The 20,456-nt window shown below is 38.3% G+C and overlaps 3 protein-coding genes across 3 annotated transcripts in view; 2 read left to right on the top strand and 1 right to left on the bottom strand.

The window, feature by feature from the left end:
- heatr5b (HEAT repeat containing 5B) overlaps nt 1-5,744 on the bottom strand; it is a 180,959-nt gene extending 175,215 nt beyond the window's left edge. Inside the window, exons 1-13 of the mRNA XM_077494459.1 lie at nt 5,493-5,744; nt 5,131-5,305; nt 4,794-5,005; nt 3,902-4,010; nt 3,627-3,776; nt 3,264-3,435; nt 3,020-3,177; nt 2,692-2,941; nt 1,785-1,940; nt 1,399-1,649; nt 504-615; nt 253-405; nt 70-169 (exon numbers count right to left, since the gene is read on the bottom strand). Of these exons, the coding sequence (XP_077350585.1) occupies nt 70-169; nt 253-405; nt 504-615; nt 1,399-1,649; nt 1,785-1,940; nt 2,692-2,941; nt 3,020-3,177; nt 3,264-3,435; nt 3,627-3,776; nt 3,902-4,010; nt 4,794-5,005; nt 5,131-5,256 (1,949 nt within the window). The 5' untranslated portion in view covers nt 5,257-5,305; nt 5,493-5,744. The remainder of the gene's footprint in view (nt 1-69; nt 170-252; nt 406-503; nt 616-1,398; nt 1,650-1,784; nt 1,941-2,691; nt 2,942-3,019; nt 3,178-3,263; nt 3,436-3,626; nt 3,777-3,901; nt 4,011-4,793; nt 5,006-5,130; nt 5,306-5,492) is intronic.
- A 220-nt stretch (nt 5,745-5,964) lies between these two features.
- On the top strand, nt 5,965-8,733 carry gpatch11 (G patch domain containing 11). Its single transcript, XM_077494573.1, has 8 exons — nt 5,965-6,150; nt 6,561-6,787; nt 6,874-6,915; nt 6,999-7,119; nt 7,204-7,294; nt 7,486-7,596; nt 8,225-8,306; nt 8,417-8,733. The coding sequence occupies exons 1-8, from the start codon at nt 6,101-6,103 to the stop codon at nt 8,470-8,472; spliced, it is 780 nt and encodes a 259-aa protein (XP_077350699.1). The 5' UTR covers nt 5,965-6,100; the 3' UTR covers nt 8,473-8,733.
- Nucleotides 8,734-9,730: 997 nt separating this feature from the next.
- On the top strand, nt 9,731-17,359 carry eif2ak2 (eukaryotic translation initiation factor 2-alpha kinase 2). The gene is made up of 20 exons (XM_077495905.1): nt 9,731-10,052; nt 10,132-10,254; nt 10,424-10,538; nt 10,623-10,768; nt 10,837-10,951; nt 11,839-11,900; nt 11,996-12,139; nt 12,225-12,348; nt 12,461-12,519; nt 12,592-12,679; nt 12,833-12,864; nt 12,995-13,031; nt 13,115-13,185; nt 13,271-13,390; nt 13,501-13,611; nt 13,702-13,906; nt 14,378-14,506; nt 15,731-15,832; nt 16,379-16,441; nt 16,574-17,359. Exons 1-20 carry the CDS (start codon nt 9,988-9,990, stop codon nt 16,697-16,699), a joined length of 2,037 nt encoding a protein of 678 aa, XP_077352031.1. The 5' UTR covers nt 9,731-9,987; the 3' UTR covers nt 16,700-17,359.
- Nucleotides 17,360-20,456: the final 3,097 nt, after the last annotated feature.

Below are 20,456 nucleotides of genomic sequence, written 5' to 3'. Positions count from 1 at the left end.
TTTAAAACACCCTTCACTTCTTTTCTGCATCTCTAAAAAAAAAGAACAAATTGGAGGCATCATACTCACTGAGATATCATAGTCATAGCGCATTCAATGGGTGTCATCAGCCTCCGAATGACATCCTCCGTAAGGAGCTCAGGACAGTGAGCCACAAAACTACGCATAGCTAAACAGGAAGGGATCGAATCACAAGTGAGCATACGACATTTAGGGCATGTTCATAAAGACGTAGGAGAATATTTAGTTTACCGCATAGTGCTCCGGCTCTGCCTTCAAGAGTGACCTGCCAAGTAAAGGAGTCTCCCCTCGCCTTTTCCGCCTCCAGCTCCTTCTGGGACCGAGGAAATACATTCCTCCACAGCAGCAGCATCTTGGGAAGGTGATAACGCACCAAGGACGGGCCTTTGCATCCATACACGTCAAACACAAGGGGAATTGTGTTAGACAGAGAGAGGAGAGTTGACAAATCTCACTTGAGATATTATTTGTGAGTAATTCACCCAAGGTCATGAGTGCGCCAAGCAGAAGCCATCCAGCTTGTGTACGCTGCAAGGAGAGTCGACTGTTCTGAGCTGCTGTCCGAAGGAGGTCTTCAGCTATGCTTACCACCAACTATAGAGAAACAACACTTGTATATTAAATTCCAAATTTACCGGTACATGCAGTATATTGTTAGTAGTGGCGCAACGGATCAGTGTTGATCCGGTTCGGATCAGGCCCCCATGGTTCGGATCGCCTACGATTGGCAGATTGGTTGGTGGGAGAGAAAATAACAATAACAAAGTGCGTATTCGCAGTGGACACAAATCAGACATTTCAAGGAAGCTGAAACATAATCAAAGTAACACACCACTTACGCCCAGACTAACTCCAAAATAAAGTTTGTTCACATTGATGGCAATGCAAATAGCCTTAGTAGATTTTTACTTTAGAAGTGGCCCACGTTGTGGCATGATAGCGAGCTTGACTTCCCTTTTAGACATACGTATTTTTAATTGGCATTTAATTGTTGCAACCAACATGATCACAACGCTATTCCAAACTCATATCCAATCGCTAATTTAGGGTTGCTAAGAAACCACTAATTAATTACGCCGTTATTGTATGATACGGCAGAAGTCTCCAACATAAGTGGCTACTGGCTAGCATGCAGCTAGCTGTTAGCATTACCTACGGGTGCTTGGCTGGTAGCTGTAAATGAGTTTTGACAGCTGCTAACTGGCTTACTTGATTTCTTTTTCAATATTCTGGACCAAGGCTACTTTGTAATTCAGTCTCCATGTTAGACTTTTGTGATCCGTTGCACCACTAACTCCTAGAGCAAAAAAAATTGAATTATAAAAGACAGAGATGAGCATGTTTAAATTGCTGTTTCACAGTAATGTGTTTACATACCTTGCCCTTAGAGTGGGGGATTCCCAGAGGGCATTGGTGCACACCTCCGAGGAGAGCCGCCATTGCAAAGCTGTATCCGCTAACAGCCTCAGGTGAACTCTTGAGATTGTTAATTCTGTCAGCACAGCGGTCTAGCAGCGGGGTCAACTGATAGGGCAGTGCCACAGCAACACAGCGCAGGCACCAAGCAGCGGCTAAACGAGCGGCCATGCTCGGGTGTAGCAGCACTGAGGTTACCGTTTCAAGAAGTCCTGAGAAAGACGGCATTGAAAAAACAATCAAAGACGCTTTGGTAAGGTTGCGAATGGTGTTTTCAAGTTCACAACCGCGTTCCATTGATTAGGAAAGGACTGCAGTAAAAGGATGATAAAACAATCAGGTCTTACCAATGGAAGGCTCCTGGATCAGTGGCGAAGCTGTGGCGCTCAAGCTCTGAACAAGGCTGCCCAACTCTTTTAGGGCACACACCATAACGTGCTGGCTGGCTGAAACATCAGCTGCGCCAGTCTTGTTTTCTCCATTGAGGTCATTGACAACTGCCTCTGGAATAAGAAGAAACAGAGAAAAGCAATAAATGTATTTTTTGATAAGGTAACTTTCATAACTCAAAAATGTGCCTTGCAGTGATATCATATCCATCATCTTCTTTTTTTTTTTTTTTTTTTTTTTTGCTGGTGCTTTAATTATTTACTTTTTTAGTCTTTAAATACTTAAGGAAAATGTAGAAGCTGCTTCCAGAACTTTAGCTTTTTTTTTTTCCCCCTGTGTAATTTGAGATATAGAATATCGACTTAAATTAAGTCGCTCTTTCGTTTAGTGTGCAAATGTGTGCGGAGGAAGATAAGGGCAATAAAATTTGATTGGGCCAACTTAAATTTTGAGCAGAAGTGACTTGTTCCTACTATGAGTGTGCAAATTGTGTTGGCCCATACAGCTTTTTTTTTTGCTCAGTGACGGATATGTGATCTGCTGATGTGTAATAAACTATAAAACAAAGATCACAGAAACACACTGGTAGATGACTGGTGCCAGTTTGTTATCATAAACACACAAAATTGCGATTTTGAATGTTTGACAAAGAAAAATGATTCTAATAATATGAGGCGGATAAGAAAATAAGAAGCAAGTGCACAAAGTATTACCAGTGGTAAATACAAAATCAGAAAATAAATCAGACTGTATGCAACCAAATAGCAATTGAGAGGAAAATAACTGACATTTGATAAATACTACTCTGTCATGATCTGAACCCTGATGCCGCTTAAATCCCCCCCTGCCCCCATTCGTCCTTACCCACAGCCTTCATTTGCTTGCCGATGGCTTGGCAGATTTCTTTGCCAGCTGCTATCTGCGCCTTCTCGCCAAGTAAGCCCCCCAGGGTGGCACGTAGCATAAAGGAGACACAACGCCGCGAGTACACAGCTTCAACATGTGTCTGTGTAGCCCGTGGATGGGACACAAGGTCCAAAACATGGGAGAGGAATGTGGCAAAGTTCCGCTCCAGCCACTGACCACCAAGCGTAGTCACAAATACAACATAAGCCTAAGAAGAAGAAGGATTTATATGTAAGGTGGCAGGAAAAGGTGGCAAATTGTGTTTTGCAGAGTGAATTTGGCTCACCTGTGTAACGCCCACCCGGACTTCTCTGCTGACGGAACCGCCTCCCTTCAACATTTCCCCTCCACTCTTCAAGAAACCAGATCCACCACGCAGAAAACCTGTCGCCATTAACTCCAAAACTTCCTCAAGCGTCGCCCGTTTCACATTCTGACGCATCACTGAATTAAAAAAAATAAAAATACAGATTGTGAGTATATTGTTATATTAATACGAAATTATAGTAGCTACAATTTTCAAATCTAACCAGCAGCTTGTTTAGGCATCAAAGCCGTAGCCATGACAGTCCCTAGGAGCTTGGCCACAGAAACCCGAACACCGTAGTTTGAACCCTCCAGGGCCTTGAAACACAGCGTAGCCATGTTCTCCAGTTCTGTAGTCCACATGAATACTGCCTCATTCTGCAGCTCCAACAAGCACTGATCAGGTAAATAGAATCAAGATGGAGTCATGTTGGTGATATATATATATATATTTTTATTTATTTTTTTGCATGAAATCATAATTCCCAATAGGAGTTTTTTCACAGTGCAGTTTGGCCAGTATACAGTAAATGATACACAAGGGTATTTTTCTGCTTATATTTTATAATAATGACAATATGACCTACTTTTGCGACTGCACAGCGAACAGCCATTGACCTGTCGGTGAGTAACGAGCGGGCATTCTTGTAGATGTCTCTGTGGCATGATGCTGCAGCTCCACCAAGTCCACTGAGCACCTTCTTCAAACTGATGAGTATTTCTCCTCTGCCTTGGGACTACATATAAAGTGAAGATAAAATTAAGATCAGTAACCTAAATGTTAATTGAATTTAACACAACATAATGATTTTACAGAGTATGTGTATTTCTAATGTAGTTAATAAGTGTTAAAATGTCATACCTCTGCACTCTTCAATGCCTTTAAAAGATTATTGATGGTGTCTGGAAAGGAGCTTCCAAGCATCCTGCCCATCTTGTCATAAAAAGCACCAACACATGCCACTGCAGCACTAAGAAAAACCAACAACAAAAATAATTAGATTAGATTCCTGTAATAATAAAGTAACAGTCGATATTGTATTCCCGTATTTATCACATAACATTTCAACGTTTTCGGATGGGTGGGGCATAATTATTCAATAAGTTTATGATAACCTGAAACATTACTTGTAATTATTTAAGATTGGAGTATAGACTAGGGATGGGAATAACAAATGATTTATTGACTTGTTAGGAATTCAGTCAATTGATTGGAATTCATTGAATTTTCCTTCAACACTTGGGACTAAATGGAATGTACAAGCAATGACTTTGATTTGAACTAAAGCCACAAGAACCCTAATAGCACAACTTAACCTTGAGGAGTTTTAAAATAATTCGCAAACATTATATGCCATGAAAAACGAATTGGAAAAATTATGAGGATTTAGTTAATTACTTGTTAATTTTCTGCAGAGTCGATCAAACACATTTTGCACAAATATCTGTCCCTCGTCCAGGCCTTTCTCAGCACATAGTGCTCTACATATACAAATGGGTCTGACATTGAGATATAGTCATTATCAGGCCACATTAATGCCTTCCACAGATCCAGTTGTATGCTTAATCCCTCCATTAAAGCATGAACCATCAGAGTAACATTTGGCTTAATGACTAAATCCTTTGAACAGAGAAACGCAGTAAAGTACATTGCTGAAATTTTGACTGTAAACTGATATAAACTTATCATCACAATGTACGTCAATATTAAATAAATAAATAAATGACACAATATCCATTCAATTTTATCTTACAGTTTTGTCGGCAGGTATGAAGGGGTGTCGTCCTTGCTTTTGATGATATCGTTGCATTTATCCAGCGTCTGGAAAACCGTGAATGTGTCGCCAATGCTGTAGAGTGTGGCAAGGTTTTTGGCAAGCAGCTTCCTTGTTGGTGGACCAGGAGCACTGCTGATCAGTCCTGTCAGTTGTTCAACCAGCTTTTTCTGCTTCTCCTTCACATCCACCTGCCGTAAATACAAGTCTTTAGCTACCATCTTATGAAATACACAGCGATCAGTTATTAAAATAAATAAATACATACATACATACATACATACATACATACATACATACATAACGTTACAGTCACCTTATTTGCGGCCACAAGAACCTTATCCAAGAAACGGAGCCATTCGAAGATGAAGACGGGCCTCTTCGCTTCTGTGATCTGCGCTAACGCTTCCTCGTTGAGCAGGAGACTGTGAGCCAGCTCCATGGCGAGGATTTTCACAGATGTCCTCGCAACTTCTTAGAAACAGTCCGCTCTGTATTATTGACTCATGATATCAGAAGCTATCTACCTGCTTTAAAACATCTTGCAATTAAAAAAAAAACGTAGCACTACATTAGCACAACTACTTTTGTTGTGTGCGCGTGTTTATTTTTAATGGAAACCATAATAAGCATACAAAGGATAAGGATCGTTATAAATAACAAAAAATAGGCGTTTACCTTATGTATACTCGTTCCGATGTTCCTCTTCTCTTGAGTGTTGACAGCTTCCTCCAGCTGTTAGCAACCTTAAACGAGCGAGTCCTTACGACCAAAAGCCACACTTCATCAATACACTAATGATACTCCCTTATATCTTAATACATTTGATTGTTTCAGGCGGCAACTTCACACACCACGAGACTCAAACAAGGTTGTTAATCCATGTTCCCATATCCTGCCGAGAATTACGACAGTATCAATGGTGTTGCACTCACACTTGTCCGATGAAACAAAATAATAAACTGGCAGGTAACTCTTCCTCAGAATAATCTTGAATAATTTGAAGGTAATCATTTTAATTACTTTACCGTCATATGATGTGTTTTAAAGCTATTACAAACCACCAGTCGACTACCACCTGGCATCTACATGGAAGTATTAAAATATTAAGGTTCAATTTGTTGTTAGTCGGAGGTTAATGTAAGGGACCAAACATTAGCGGAACCGGGAACCACTGTCAAAACACACTAATCCCTTCACACACCCACGGTGCTGGTGGAGTATTAATAAGGAATCCTGTGATTACGTATTAATTTTTACTTCTTTTTTTTTTTAATGTCTTTACAATGTCTGATGAGGAAGATGATTACATGTCCGATGCTTTCCTCAGTCAAATGTAAGTGTTGTTTTGGATGGTATTGGTATTTTAAACGCGTGTGGACATGCTGTTGGGTTTTGTACTGCCTTACACGCTGTAAAATAATGTATGTATGTATATATATATATATATATATATATATATATATATATATATATATATATATATATATATATATATATTTGAACACAATACAACGAATTGAACCTTATAAACCTGGTCATCATTTACAACTTGTATATGAAGGGGTTTTAAGGTTTAAGATAATGTTATCCTTGTATAATACAAGTACTGTATAACATCTTAAATCTTAATCCTCAAACTGTTAAAGTATACACATAGAAATACAACAGGAATTTTTCATCACCCAGTTACTGTAAGTGCCATTTTGTTGTTATCACAACAGCGACTTTTTTCTTCTGTATCAGACAAGATGTCAAGCCAGGTGTCACCATGGTGAGGCGAGTAAAAGAGGCAATGAGACGGGAAGAAAAGCACAAAGAGACCAACATTAAAAACCATCAAAAAACCTTCAAGGAGCAAGAAAAGGAAAGCCGTGAAACAGCTTTACAGAGCTCCATCAGTAATAACAATAAAGGATTTGCACTTCTGCAGAAAATGGGTTACAAAGCTGGGCAAGGCCTTGGAAAAGAAGGTACGTTTTCTTATCTGACTTCCTGAAAATTGATCTGCTGCTGTATTTTGTGCATGTGTTGAAGATAATATTGTTTACCAATTTAGGGGCTGGCAGAGTTGATCCAATCCCATTGAATATTAAAACTGGTAAGAAGGCATTCTATTATTTGTGCGTTATAATGACAAGTTATTGTATGATTTCTAACTGTGTTTGTCCTTTAATGAACCAGACAGAGGTGGCATCGGAATGGAAGTGGCAAAGAAGAGAAAAGCTGAGGAAGAACTGGAGCAGTATCGAAAGAAAGTACAGGCCAAACAACAAAATGAGACCAAATCTCTGGAAGATTTTAGGTGAAGACGAATGGCTCTGAGCACTCATCCATCCTACGATGCCAGTGTTTCATCATCTGACTGCTCACACTGTCTCCTTTCAAGGTCAAGAGTAAGGACAGAGAGAGAGGAGCGAAAAATTGAAGGTGACCTTCGACGAAGTCAACGAGCCTGTGAGCAATTGGATTCCCAGAAGGTTTGAGAATAATTGGTTCTAGCGCTGGATAATCTGGACATCATAGACAGAAAATGATGTACCAGTACATACAGTGTGCATACGCAAAAATGACAGGCACTGTACATTCACTGGAATTCACTAAGAACACTTGAGTTTTTCTTTGTGTCTAAATGTGTGTTTTGTTTGGTTTTGTTTTTATTGCATTTCAGGGCATCACAGTTCCCAGGGAGGAATGGTACTGGCCTAAAGTTGGGGCTGAAGAGGAGATAGACCATCTTCAGGAAGAAGAAAAGGACGAAGAAGAGATTTTGGAATTAACAGTAAGTTTTTATTATTTATATATATATTGTCCAAACCAAAAGTCTACAGTCAATTTGGTATTACGGATTATTGTGTGTATGTTTATACAGTGGACCACCGCTATTCGTAGGAGATAGGCACCGGGTCAGCCCATGAATAGCAAATGTCAGCATATAACTGACGGATTTGACGCTCTTTAAAATGCATTGGATTGGAAAAACAATTTTTTAGTTCTTTAGCAAAAAAAAAAAACCCAAAAAACGCAGATTAACATTTTATTAGCCTTTTCTACAAAAAAAAAAAAAAAACGGTGGGAAATGGGCGAGACAACCCAAAATATTGAACTTTTTTCTTTTAAATCTCAAATATGTGAATCCAAATGTGATCTCAAATATGTGAATCCAAATGTGCCGAACCGCGAGTATGCAGGGTTCCACTGTAGTACGAGGTGGAGAGGTACCCCTTTGTTTCCAAAACCGTCTGAACATCCAGCTCTTCTACCAACACTCCATAAGTGTCATATTGGTGCATGTTTACTTTTTAGATAATTGTACAGTATTTGTTAATAATATACAGTTACTGTCATAGGTTGCAACTAATAGAATTCAGTTGATTATCTATCCCACTTAATCTATCTGTCTCTTACAGCCTTTTGATCAACTGCAAATGTTGACTTCCTATTTAAGAGGGATCCATTTTTATTGCATATGGTGTGGAACGGCCTATAATGGTAGGCTTGAACATATTCATAACATCACTTTAAAAAAAAAATAAAAAAATAAAAAAAATGTTTTGTTTTATTCATTTTGTTGATAAAGTGAAATATCTTCCTCCTTACAGATGAGGAAGACCTGTTCTCGAATTGTCCTGGGGATACAGCAGCAGAGCATGAATAAACGTAATCAATACATATAGTGTGCAATAGTTTCAAATCTGGACTCTTCTCCATTGTAAAAGTGCCAATAACAAGCAGTCAAAGTAATGATGTATAGAGGGAGCTGATCCTATCATATATTATACTTTTTTTCTCTTTTTTTTTTAACTTCTCTCTGTAACAAGGTTTTATTTAAATGGAGAAACAAGAAGAAGTACGGTACCATGATTTCTTGTAAATATGTCAGTATTTCCATTAAATTTAATTTGCCTAAAATTCCTATTATATGCATTGTATGTATATTTACAAATGTTTTTTTTAATGAATTGAAATATTTTTCTGGTTTACTGATCTAAAAAAAATATTGTGTCACGAGTCAATTAATTGGTAATAATAAAAAAAATAAAAAAATCTACAACCCTAAAAAAAAAACTTTGAGTAGGCTTGTTAGTCATTTTATAGATGTTTGACATGCACAGATCATATGATTCATTCAGATAGATGTTATTAGTTGTGAATGTTTTTTTACGCTTTTAATAAAGCATCTGTTACAAAAACACATCTCTCTCTGAATGCACTGGAGAAGAACAACGGAACATGCTAGAAATTGTTCAACAGACATAATCAAGCTCCTCCCATTTAGCCATCTTGGTCCCCAGACCTCAACTCCATTGAAAACTTGTGGCGGGGGGGGTGTAAGAAGATAGTACAGAGGGGACGACTCAGACGACCCAGGTCGCTGGAAGATTTCGGAGCGTACATGAAGAGGACTGGTTGAAGATCTCTCTTTCTTTATTCTCCCATCTTGTGAAACTTTATAGGACCTTAACCCTGTTTTATAGGGGAGAGACAATACAAACGGCAAATGATTATGAACATTAGCATTTTAAAAAAAAATGACCTTTTTCTGAAACCCCAATCTTCTGCGTTTGGGCAATCACGTGGACATTCCATCTGCATCACGTCATCCTGCAACCTGGTGTGAGTAACGTTTAAGGTCCTATTTTAACTGCGTATACTTTTAGTGATAGAGCAAAAAATCCCACCAAGATCAATGACTGCACCACAGGCGCAGAGTGGCGGTGTATCTTACTGTCATGTTACATATTTGACCTGCGATTGACCCTCATTAAAACATGTCTGGACTTGTGCCGCTGCAGAGGGGAGGGGGGTGGAAGTGATGTCATAAGATGACCATAAAAGGGTATGGGTATTGGGGTATTCTGACATGACCCCGCCCCGTCCCATGTCTGGGGGCCGGGTTTACATCGAGTTCTCGGTGGACGGGCAAAAGTTATCCTCATCATCCCATATTGTCTAAGTTTTCCTAACTTCGCCCATCGATCAGATTTACAACGTCCTGTAACAACGTGCCCCATTGCCCCTTCGTTGTATTTGCAAACGGGGCATGGAGTAAACTCGCTGACTGCTTGTGTGTACTGTATTAGAGAATTTTGTGTTTTTGCACGGATACGGGAAGGCACCACGCAGAAGCAGGAAGTTTTCATTTCAAGCAATCGAAACCGAAACCTATTATATGCTGCGCCTCATTGACAACTCAAGATCGACGTCGGTGACTGTGTGTATGTTTTTAATATATAGGTGCTGAGAATTTGCATGGGCTATGACACTAAATACATTATAATGTAAATAATTTATGTAATGCTCCATTTGGTTGTAGGTACTGTTTTGTGATGGATCCCGAAAATTACGTAGCTAAATTGAACGAATATGCTCAGAAGAGAACACGTTCAGAACCGAAGTATGAGGACATAGGAGCCGATGGTCCGGATCACATTAAAACGTGAGTTGAAAATAATTAGAGTCGAGTGCATTACATGCAGTATGTGGGTTGTGTTAGCTTAACCAATAGCCTACTGAAAAGTGATCTCGTGGGGGGGGAAACTCCAGGTTTTCAACTAAAGTGTACAGAACAGTGGTTGTGTCAATTGTTATTGTTTGTTTAATCACAGATTTACCATGAGAGTTGTTATTAACGATGAAGCATTTCCAGAGGGTGTGGGAAATAGTAAAAAGGAGGCCAAGCAGAAAGCTGCCAAATATGCTTTAAAAATCTTAATGGAAAAGGTAAATGCAGATTGCATACATCATTTTATGTATTTTGGTAATAACATTGTTGTATTAAATGGAGAGTATGTTTTGTGTTGACAGGAGGAGCATACATCAGAGGCTTCTATTGGGCCAGTCAGCCAAACAATCAAAGACTACGTGTCCTGGCTCTATGCGTATGGTCAGAAAATCAAGATGCCTGTCAAATGTATTGAGTCCACAAGACCTGAATCATACAAGTCCTTTCAGTAAGACTCAATAATGCTGCCAAATTATAAACGCAGAATTGTTAATGTAATGCTTTGTTTTCCCTAAGATGTAGATTTTTGGTTGGGAAGATTGAATATCCTGATGCTACTGGGGCGACAAAGAAGGAAGCTAAGGAAGAAGCTGCTAAGCTTGCATATAATGCCATATATGAAGCGTCGCAGGTAAGTGCACAGATATACCCATAGTGTTGTTCTTGCTCCAGCCCTTCTGCCGTGGATGAAAAAAAAGTGCCCTTTCTGCTGGAGCCATTTTTTTCTCCTGTCATCAATATTAAAAAACAAAACAAAAAAACAAAAAAATCACCCATTCTGTCATCAATTTCCCCTCAAGTGTTTTTCGAGTCCTTGTAAGAATTGTGCACCCTCTGCACAGAAGTTTTTTTTTTTACTCATTCACTGCCAATGACGACTATAGACGTCAAAAATCCAAGCAAACAGCCAGTGCAAATTTTGACAAGAAATTTGAATTTAGTTTTAGTTATACATTATTTTCATTCATAGTTATTAATCCCAATTGTTATTAATAACAACAATGACAACAATTTCATTGCTAAGTGCTACCATCGTGCATAGTGATTGGTCTTGGTCTTACTGAGACCACAAACTGGGTCTCGACCTGCAGAAGTCAATTTAGTCGACTAAAATTGCTCCTTATTTTTTTTTCGACTAAAGTTGGATTAAAACTCAAATACAATCAGGCGACTAAGTTATGACTAAGGCTTTAATTATATTTAGTCAGAAGACTATAACTAAAACTAAATTGAAATTTCTTTTTTTTTTTATTAAAATTTTAATTTTATTTTATTTTTGACATCTATAGTCGTCATTGGCAGTGAATGAGTTAATTATTATTTTACAGGATAAATATCACATTAACTTGAGCACCCATTCCCAAAATATCTGTGCTTAATGTTCCAGAGTGTCTGCTAAGGAAATTGCAGAATCTCACAAGAACTACTGTTATGTTTTTGGATTGTTACCATTTTGCCACAAAAGGCCAAGTAGGCCCACTCCAATCAGTCTATCAAAAATACTGTATTTATTTTCAGAGTGAAAGTGAGAAATCCTCTGATTCTTCAAATCAACAAAAGGAGGACATGTCAGAGATGTGGTGAGCACAAACCATGGCACATTTGTGTTTGAAATTAGTGGACTAACCTGATTTCATTTGATAAATTAAACTTTCTATGTCTTTTTTTACCACAGTGACAAGACACCAAGTTCGAAGACTGAAGATGATGGCTTTGTTGAGATCAATTATATCGGAGCTATCAACCATTACTGTCAGAAAACACATCGCACCCCTAATTTTATTGAAGTAGAGAGAATTGGCCCAGCTCATAACCACAAGTAAGGCCAAGCCTCCAAAGGCACTGAAGAATACGCCATCTCGAATCTCAATTTTTATACTAATAAGTTCAAATGTTCTCCACAGATTTTCCTACAAATTAGTGATTGATGGCAAGGACTACCCTGTGGGTGTGGGAAAGACTATCAAAGAAGCCAGGCAAGCCGCTGCTCAGTTGGCTCTTTCTGCCCTTGAAAAAGAAGACAGTGAGGTATTGTTTACTGGCTTCTGCTGCTGTCGTTTCTTAAAATCATAATTGACACTGTAAGTACATTATATTGGAATTTCAAGGTGGAACATAATCATAATTCTTTTTCTGACAGGTCGTGCGGTCCTCTGCATGCATCAGAAGAGCTAGCATGATGTCCCCTCCAAACTTGGAGTAAGTTGCTGAATGATACCTCAAAATTGACTGTTTGATTCACAGAATTTTTTTGTCTTTTCATTATTAAAGGGAATCCCCTAATAATGCATCATCAAAAAGTACGAGTCACTCCCCCAGTTTTTCAGTAGAGTTTGCTGAGTCTTCTCCTAAAGATCAGGTGTGTTATTAGCAACTTCAATAAATGTTATGTATACTGCATCAGGGAAAATTAAATGTTTCAGACGGTGTTCTTTAAAAATAAAATTTAATAGGTCAAGTGAGTCTAATCTGAAGAACTGTGTTGTATGTTGTATACTTTTCTCCACCCAAGGGTCCAAGTCCAGACTGCAAACCCAAAAGAAAGTAAGTCACCATCTGAGTTCAACTTGGATGAAACTACATAAACATATTTGCACAAGACATCATTTAAAATGTATTTTTTTCTGCTGTTCTTTCCTCTTTTTTTCTTTTCTTTTTTTTTTGGTCTCCTTAGAATTGCAGCAATCTTCCCAAACACTAATAGACAGCAGGTAAAATAAATAAAAATGTAATTGAAACTTAATGTTTAATATATTTTTTGTTTCATCTTCCTTCTATTAATGTGTTCATTAAGGATATAAAGAGTGGAGATTTTAAAGAACGTGAAGATAATAGTCAATGGAGATCACAGTTAGCCAGTTCAAGGTACAGTATGTGAGTTTTACGTGAATGTGTTTACCTGTGACAAGGTTAGATACTGATAGCATCAGTTTTCTGTCACATTCAACAGGTTTGAAGAGGACTTTGACTGTATAGAATACATAAGTAAAGGAGCATTTGGCTGTGTTTTCAAGGCAAAACACAAGATTGAGGAAAAGAACTATGCTGTGAAGGTTGTTGGCTGTAAAGAGTAAGTAAAGTCTCTGTTCACAAAAATAGTTAATGCACACGTTCTGCTTATGTGGCTGCTGCGCAACGCACGTGCAGTGCATCTTAAACAGCTGTCATCTTTTTGGTTAGAAAATCTTTACGGGAGATTTTGGCTTTATCAGATCTTCAGCACAGCAACATTGTAAGATACTACACTTGTTGGATGGAAGATACTGCTAGAAAATGTGGCTTTTTTGCCAAGTGAGTCTTCAGAAAGTTTGTTTTTTCTCTCCAGACTATATTAACGACACACGCAAGGATTGAATTACTTTTTTTTTTTTTCTTTTGCAGGTCTATCGCAAATTCATCTACAAGGTTCCTCTATATTCAGATGGAGCTGTGTGACACTAAAACCCTTCGAAATTGGATTGATGAGATGAACACTCAGAATGTGACGTCTTCAGAAAGAAGTGAACGCAGTTTTGAAATTGTACAGCAAATAGTCTCAGGAGTAGAATGCATTCATGCCAAAATGTTAATACACAGAGATTTGAAGGTGAGTGAAGTTTATTTTTTACAGAGTGAATGTAAGGTATTACAAGAGAATGAAATTGTTGGTACCCTTCTGTGGAAGAAAAACCCACAATGGTCACTGTATTAAATTAGAAGAGACAAATGTAAGTTTGTTTGACTACAGTGATTCTCTTCAAGGTCTTTGACTAAAATATTACATTCTGGGTACCATCATTTTTGTCCAGGCTACGTTCATTAATTTGTTCTTAAAAATAATTTTGTTGGACTCAAAAAAAAAAAAAGCAAGGCCTGATTTCGAAAGCCTCCAAAATATCTGCTCCACTGTTACACAGAGGAGGTTTTCAACATTGAGTCAATCAAGCCAGTACTTTCTACATGTAGTAAATTTACAATCAGACATTTCAAGTTATTTCAGTTATTATTGTAGGATTTTCTTTCTCTGCGTGAGGGTACCAACATTGTTGTCCATATTTGTCTTTTTCGGAACGCTTAGCCTGACAACATCCTGTTTGGGCTGGATAAAACAGTGAAGATTGGGGATTTCGGCCTAGTTACTGTTGATACTGACAGTGAGGACAGAAGCGTGTACAAGGGAACTCCATTTTATATGGCGCCTGAGCAGGTGAGAAAATCTGCACACATCCAATTTTGTGAATAGGAGATATCATCATCATCAATCATCATCATTGTCATGTTTATCAGGATTTCAATATCTAGTAGTTACTTTGTAGTTGTTTTTTTGTTTTGTTTTTTAACATTCCAACATCAAACTTGCCCCTTATTCTTCTCATTATTTTTATCACTCAATTTTATTTTTTTTTTTTTTTTGTGGCCTGTGTCTTTTGACAGCAAAGTAGTTGGGAGAAATTAAGTGCACCGTCTTATCTATCTATCTATCTATCTATCTATCTATCTATCTATCTATCTATCTATCTATCTATCTATCTATCTATCTATCTATCTATCTATCTATCTATCTATCTGTTAGGATTATTATGTATATATTATTCCATATTTTCTCTTTTATTGCATGGAGTTAATTTTAAAGCATATACTCAGTACTTCACTATCAGTTTGGGTTGCTGTATGTGTATTCAACCTAAGGACGTCTGGAATGCGGGAATGAAGAACTTCACACCAGGACAGGAGACAGCATTCAAGGATTAGTGATCAAAGGATGTCTTCTGTGTTAATGACTATTGTATTTGTGATGCCACAACGCTGCTATTTCTCCGCCTCTTTTTGTGACCATTTGTTAGCGAACTCCATGAAATAGATAAGAAATGTGAATGTTTGTCAGAGTGGGCTAGAGGATTGTGACGAGCACACATCTCTCGCTCATCTCTCCTTGTACAAGTAAAGGCCTTGTTTTTCTCATTTTAATGTCTGTCTCCTCATTTGTGCAGTTTAAAAATGTCATAGATGGTGTTTAAACCTGACACTATCTATCTATCTATCTATCCATCTATCTATCTATCTATCTATCTATCTATCTATCTATCTATCTATCTATCTATCTATCTATCTATCTATCTATCGATCTAAGGGGAAAGTCTCTAACTATTCTGATAGGAGGCTTCCATTTTCAACTGGCAATCTAAAAACAAAAACTTATTACAGTATTTTTCAATTCCGTTGGTTGGAAAGTTTTAACTAGTAGCAACAAAAATTAATTAGAAATGTGAAAGAATGTGTGTTACACAAATTAAAATTAATTTTGATCATCATTGTGATCATCCTCAGAGGGCCGCTATGATTGTGAAATTCATAATATCAAGTTTTACTCAAACTCACTAATACACTGCTCACTTTCTTTTAACTGTCTGTCATTCTATATCTATTGCAGAAACAGAAGATTGCTTACGACCGAAAAGTGGACATATTTGCTTTGGGTCTGATTTATTTTGAGCTCCTCTGGTGCATGATCACCCGCTGCGAAAGAGATAAGGTGAGTTGAGCTACTATTGAGCCGTGGTCCTAAAATGTAACCTCTCAAATATATGTATTATAGATAGTGGAGGCAACTTCAAGCAATGTGCTTAATAGGGTGCATGACAAAGTTAGATGCTTTTTAGCAGTTACAGTAGGTCTACCATAGATAACAGAGAATGTTGCCATAGCAACAGTTTTATCTGCACCGGAGGGCTTTCATGATTAAAAGAAATACAAAGGAATCCGTTTAGTTCAGTCAGCCTTCTTGTTGTCATAGATAGATAATTTATCTAATTTATTCCAGTGCACATCTAGCATTTCTTGTGTACTTGGTAGCTAGTTTACTTGACATAAATTGTTGAATTTATTAAAAGAAAATGTATTTCCAGTGGAGTAAATAAACAGCCTCGGCCACATTATGTGGAGACTAGATACGGTACAGTTGCACAGACGTGTGATCTAACAAATCTAACGGTGGTAATTGTCTTCATAGATAAGTAGGATTTTTACTCAACCTCTTTCGACATGTTCTTACTCTATTTTGTCATTCCCTGTAAACCAGCTTTGGGATGATGTCAGAAACCAGAAACTCCCTCCAGAGTTTTCATCCAATTTCCCCACAGAGGTACAGCACACATCAATACCTTTACATTTTACTTGAAAGATGAATGCGGGTCTCGCAGGAATAACTTGAATGCTTGAGAATCTTGGCATAATCAACATATGCACATTTGGTGTTTGTATTTATTTATTGCAGGTAAAAATGATCACGTCAATGCTTTGCTTGAGGCCAGAAGATCGACCTGAAGCCAGTCAAATCCAGACCGACCTTGAGGAGTGTGCTAATGCACTTACACTTGCTAAAGCCAAAAAGACTGTCTGATTCATTCACATTCAGGCAAAAGGCAGGGTACACCCAGAAATAGTTGCTGGCCAATCGCAGGGCACACATAGACGAACAGCCATTCGAATTTATGGACATTTCAGTGTTCAATTCACCTACCAGGCATGTTTTGGGGGGATGTAAGAGGAAACTGGAGTACCCAGTGAAAACCCACGCAGGCATGGGAACGCCACACAGGAAGACTGGATTTGAACCCATGACCTTTGAATTGTGAGGCTGATGGGCTAACCAGTCATCCACCATGCCACCCACCTAGAAATAAAAATTGGTCACATTTTATGCATATACTTATACGTCCGTACGTGGTAAGCAGGGATGAAAGAAAAAAAAAATGTTCACAAGTAATTTGTTGGTTTATGGTTTTATTGTTGTTAATGTTAGGCGTCGTGTTTGTTACAGAGTTTCTTGGGGTATCACACACATTAACTTAGTTTATTGAATATTTTTACACGTACTTTATATCCAAACAGACTTGTTGCTTTTTTAGTCAATTTTTAAAGGTTATCTGTTGCATAATTTCTTCTAAACTCTATAATGTTTTGTGCCATGGAGAGGTATCAGTGCATATTAAAATGATGATGATTACTCTACATCCCAAATGTGATAGTTATTTAATAAAGACGGCTTTTGGAAACACATCATGAAGTAGTAGTTTGAGCAATACTGTACTTTGATTATAGGACATGAGTCTCATTCTGTCTTGTTAAGAGAGAGAGAGGAAAAAAGTGTATTAAATGGGGGATGAACTATGATTGACTTCTTATTCAACCCAAGTTTTACTTAAAAATAAAAAAATAAAAAATAAAATAGAAGAAATCACCTTTTGCCACCGCCCAAGCGTCGTCTATTTTAATGCAACCGAAAGGGGGCGCTGAGGCTCTGTCTTTGGTGAAACACGGGAGACCATCTGAGCTTGTGGGCGACAGAGGCTCATTCACAGTCTGGGAAGCAAAACCCAGGGCTCTGTGACATGTAATCATCCTTACGGCACATGTTGGATCATTTTCATCTGGCAGGGTAACGGGTTCCAAATGCAGGATCCCACAAAGTCAACTGGCTGAGGAACGCTCCATTGTTAGAATGAGGAAATCACAGATCAATAAAATGACCTAACAATATTATTCTTATTATTATTCTTATTATTAAAACAACATTCTTTATCTGGAAAAGCTCTTAATTTACAGTAAATCAATCACAGCGTCAACGTGGCAGGTTAGTGTGAGCTATATGTATAGTATTATGATTTGTTTGGACTCAATATTATGTCACATGCTGGTGAGAGTGAATCATACACCGAATGACAAATAGTACAATAAAATCTCTATTCTATTTCGAATATGTAACTAAAAACAGCAGCAGATATTGTGTTACATATCTATATTTACACCAACACAAAACAATGTAGTCTCATAAGCAGCATGTAAAAAAAACAAAACCTGTCGTTTCTCCAATGTTGTTGCGCATGTGCAAGCAGGATTATTGGCTGTATTGAGGTCACTTCCTCTGAGAGCAGCACGAGCACAGAGGCAGTGATCTAGATCTAGTCTGGACCATGTAGCCAGGAGGTTAAATGGACCAAGCAACACACAAATCATGAGGGTCATGGCAAAGCGCTGTGTGTAGCTTCAAAAGTGTGCTAGTGATAGTTACTCTGCTTTGTGTCGCTCTGTCACCAGCATACATCAAAATCACTGAGACAATTGTGGATACACGAGTTGTCCGACTGTGCATGTATCTATTTAACCAAGTTTTTTTTTTTTTTAGAACACTTGACCGGTGGTGAACTCGGTGACTAACTGGAGCATGACCACATGCCGTGCCTCACTGTCGGCTGCAATTGCTTTGTTTTTTGTTTTGTTTTGTTTTGTTTTGTTTTTACGGTGGACATGCAGTCAGCCACTACAAAACCGCATACCCTGTATTTATACTATCTTCTCAAATCATGGACCTTGGAGCTTTATTTTTGTAGACGGGCGCATCGTCTCACAGAAAGTAGATTAGACTTTCAACCAGGTGAACCAGGTCTAAGTTGTGGATAGGGTGGCCAGATGTCCGGATTTAGGCCGGACAGTCCTACTTGCAGTGATGTGTCCTGTGTCCTGTGCAACCCTAAGCTGGACTCTGGTTTGTCCGCCTTTGAGCCACGGTTGATTTTATGTGACCTAACATCAGCCCCACTCCCGTTTGTCACAACTGGTCGTTATTGGCCAAAAAGTGGCATCAGTTAAAAATCTCGTATACCATTGGTTCAATAAATGTAAACAAATCTCCACGTGTGGCAATCTGAATAGTCATTTCCTCGCCGCCTTTGACAGCAGCGAAAAGCCAGAAAAGCCAGCAGCGCTAGCAAAAATGCCAAAACAACGGAGATGTTTTAATATTGAATGGACGAAAGAGCACAATTTCCTGGCCAAAAGCAGTCGAGACTGGTTTCACGGTTTCTGCACGCTTTGCTGGTGTGATGTGGACGTGAGCAGACAGGGTAAAGCAGACAGAACGTCACGCGGGGACGGAGAAGGTACAAGCAAGAGGCGAGCAGCAGGTGCGTCATCATTGAAGACATTTTTTCCTTGTTATTTGTTTTTCGAAATAAGTTATGTTTTATGGCACGCTGCCGTTTTACAGAAGCAAGTGGCAAAATAATAGTGACAAAATAAATTGTCAAAAAGAAGTTTGACTTTTTAATTGATATTTTTTTACCATTTAGTTACACAAACCTGAGCTACTGTATAATCCATTCAAAACTTTATTGTTGATGAAAATACACAACGAGTCTGATGTACAGTGTTCCCTCGTTTTCCGCTGGGGTTAGGTTCCAAAAAATACTCGCAATAAATGACATCCGAGAACTATTTATAGCTTTATGTTTTACATTGATTAGAAATGTTTTAAGGCTCTAAAACCCATCACCACTTTTCTCATCGAGACATTTACATTTTCTCACATTTCTCTCTTGTTTAAACATTTTCAATTTCAAACCTTCAGAAATGTTATAAAATAGGTACTGTAAAAAAAAAAAAAAAATACGCAAAGTTGCACTTAAAAAAATTAGCAAAACAGCGAGGCTGTGAAAAGTGAACCGCATTATAGCGAGGTAATACTTATTATTTTTAAAAAATATGTCAGTGGCCTTAGTTGTGGAGCAAATGGTGTACCACAATGTTGGTGGATTTGATCCAGGCTTCCACCTTCTGGAAGCAGATTAGTAAAGCGTAATTGTATGAAGTTTAAAGTACTTTTGTTGGTGGTGTAATCCCAAAGCTAGCAGTTTTCACGGTAGATGTGTTTTCTTTGAGACATCCAAGTGAGCTGTCAGTGCAAACTTGACTTACAAGGCCTGTAATTTACTACAAATGATATTGCATTCTCTCTGCTGACAGCCTACCAGCGCTGTCAAGTGGCAAACCCAGCAAAGTCGTTATTCGACTTCCTGCCCCCTCACATTGCCTCATACACCCACTTCTCTTTGTGCTGTCGCTGTATGGAAGGTCAAGGGTACAGCAGCAGACTCCGATGATAAATCTTTAATAAGTGAGCCAGTCTGGTCCATCTGGAGTTCAGTAGTTCATCGGGGAGCAGACGGGGAGGACGGCGTGCAGAAAGGCACTTTTTTGCAAACAAACAAAAATAGAGTCAAATAAAAACGACTTTCTGACAGCTCTGCTGTTGTGCTAGTTCCATGATATAAATGTTTGTAATGTAGCTGACACTGACCTGACAATGAGTCAGCATCATT

The sequence above is a fragment of the Festucalex cinctus genome, chromosome 14 (assembly GCF_051991245.1).
Source record: "Festucalex cinctus isolate MCC-2025b chromosome 14, RoL_Fcin_1.0, whole genome shotgun sequence".
Lineage (NCBI taxonomy): Eukaryota > Metazoa > Chordata > Actinopteri > Syngnathiformes > Syngnathidae > Festucalex > Festucalex cinctus.
The sequence above is the reverse complement of the archived record's forward strand: the minus strand, read 5'-3'. Positions and strand labels throughout refer to the sequence as shown.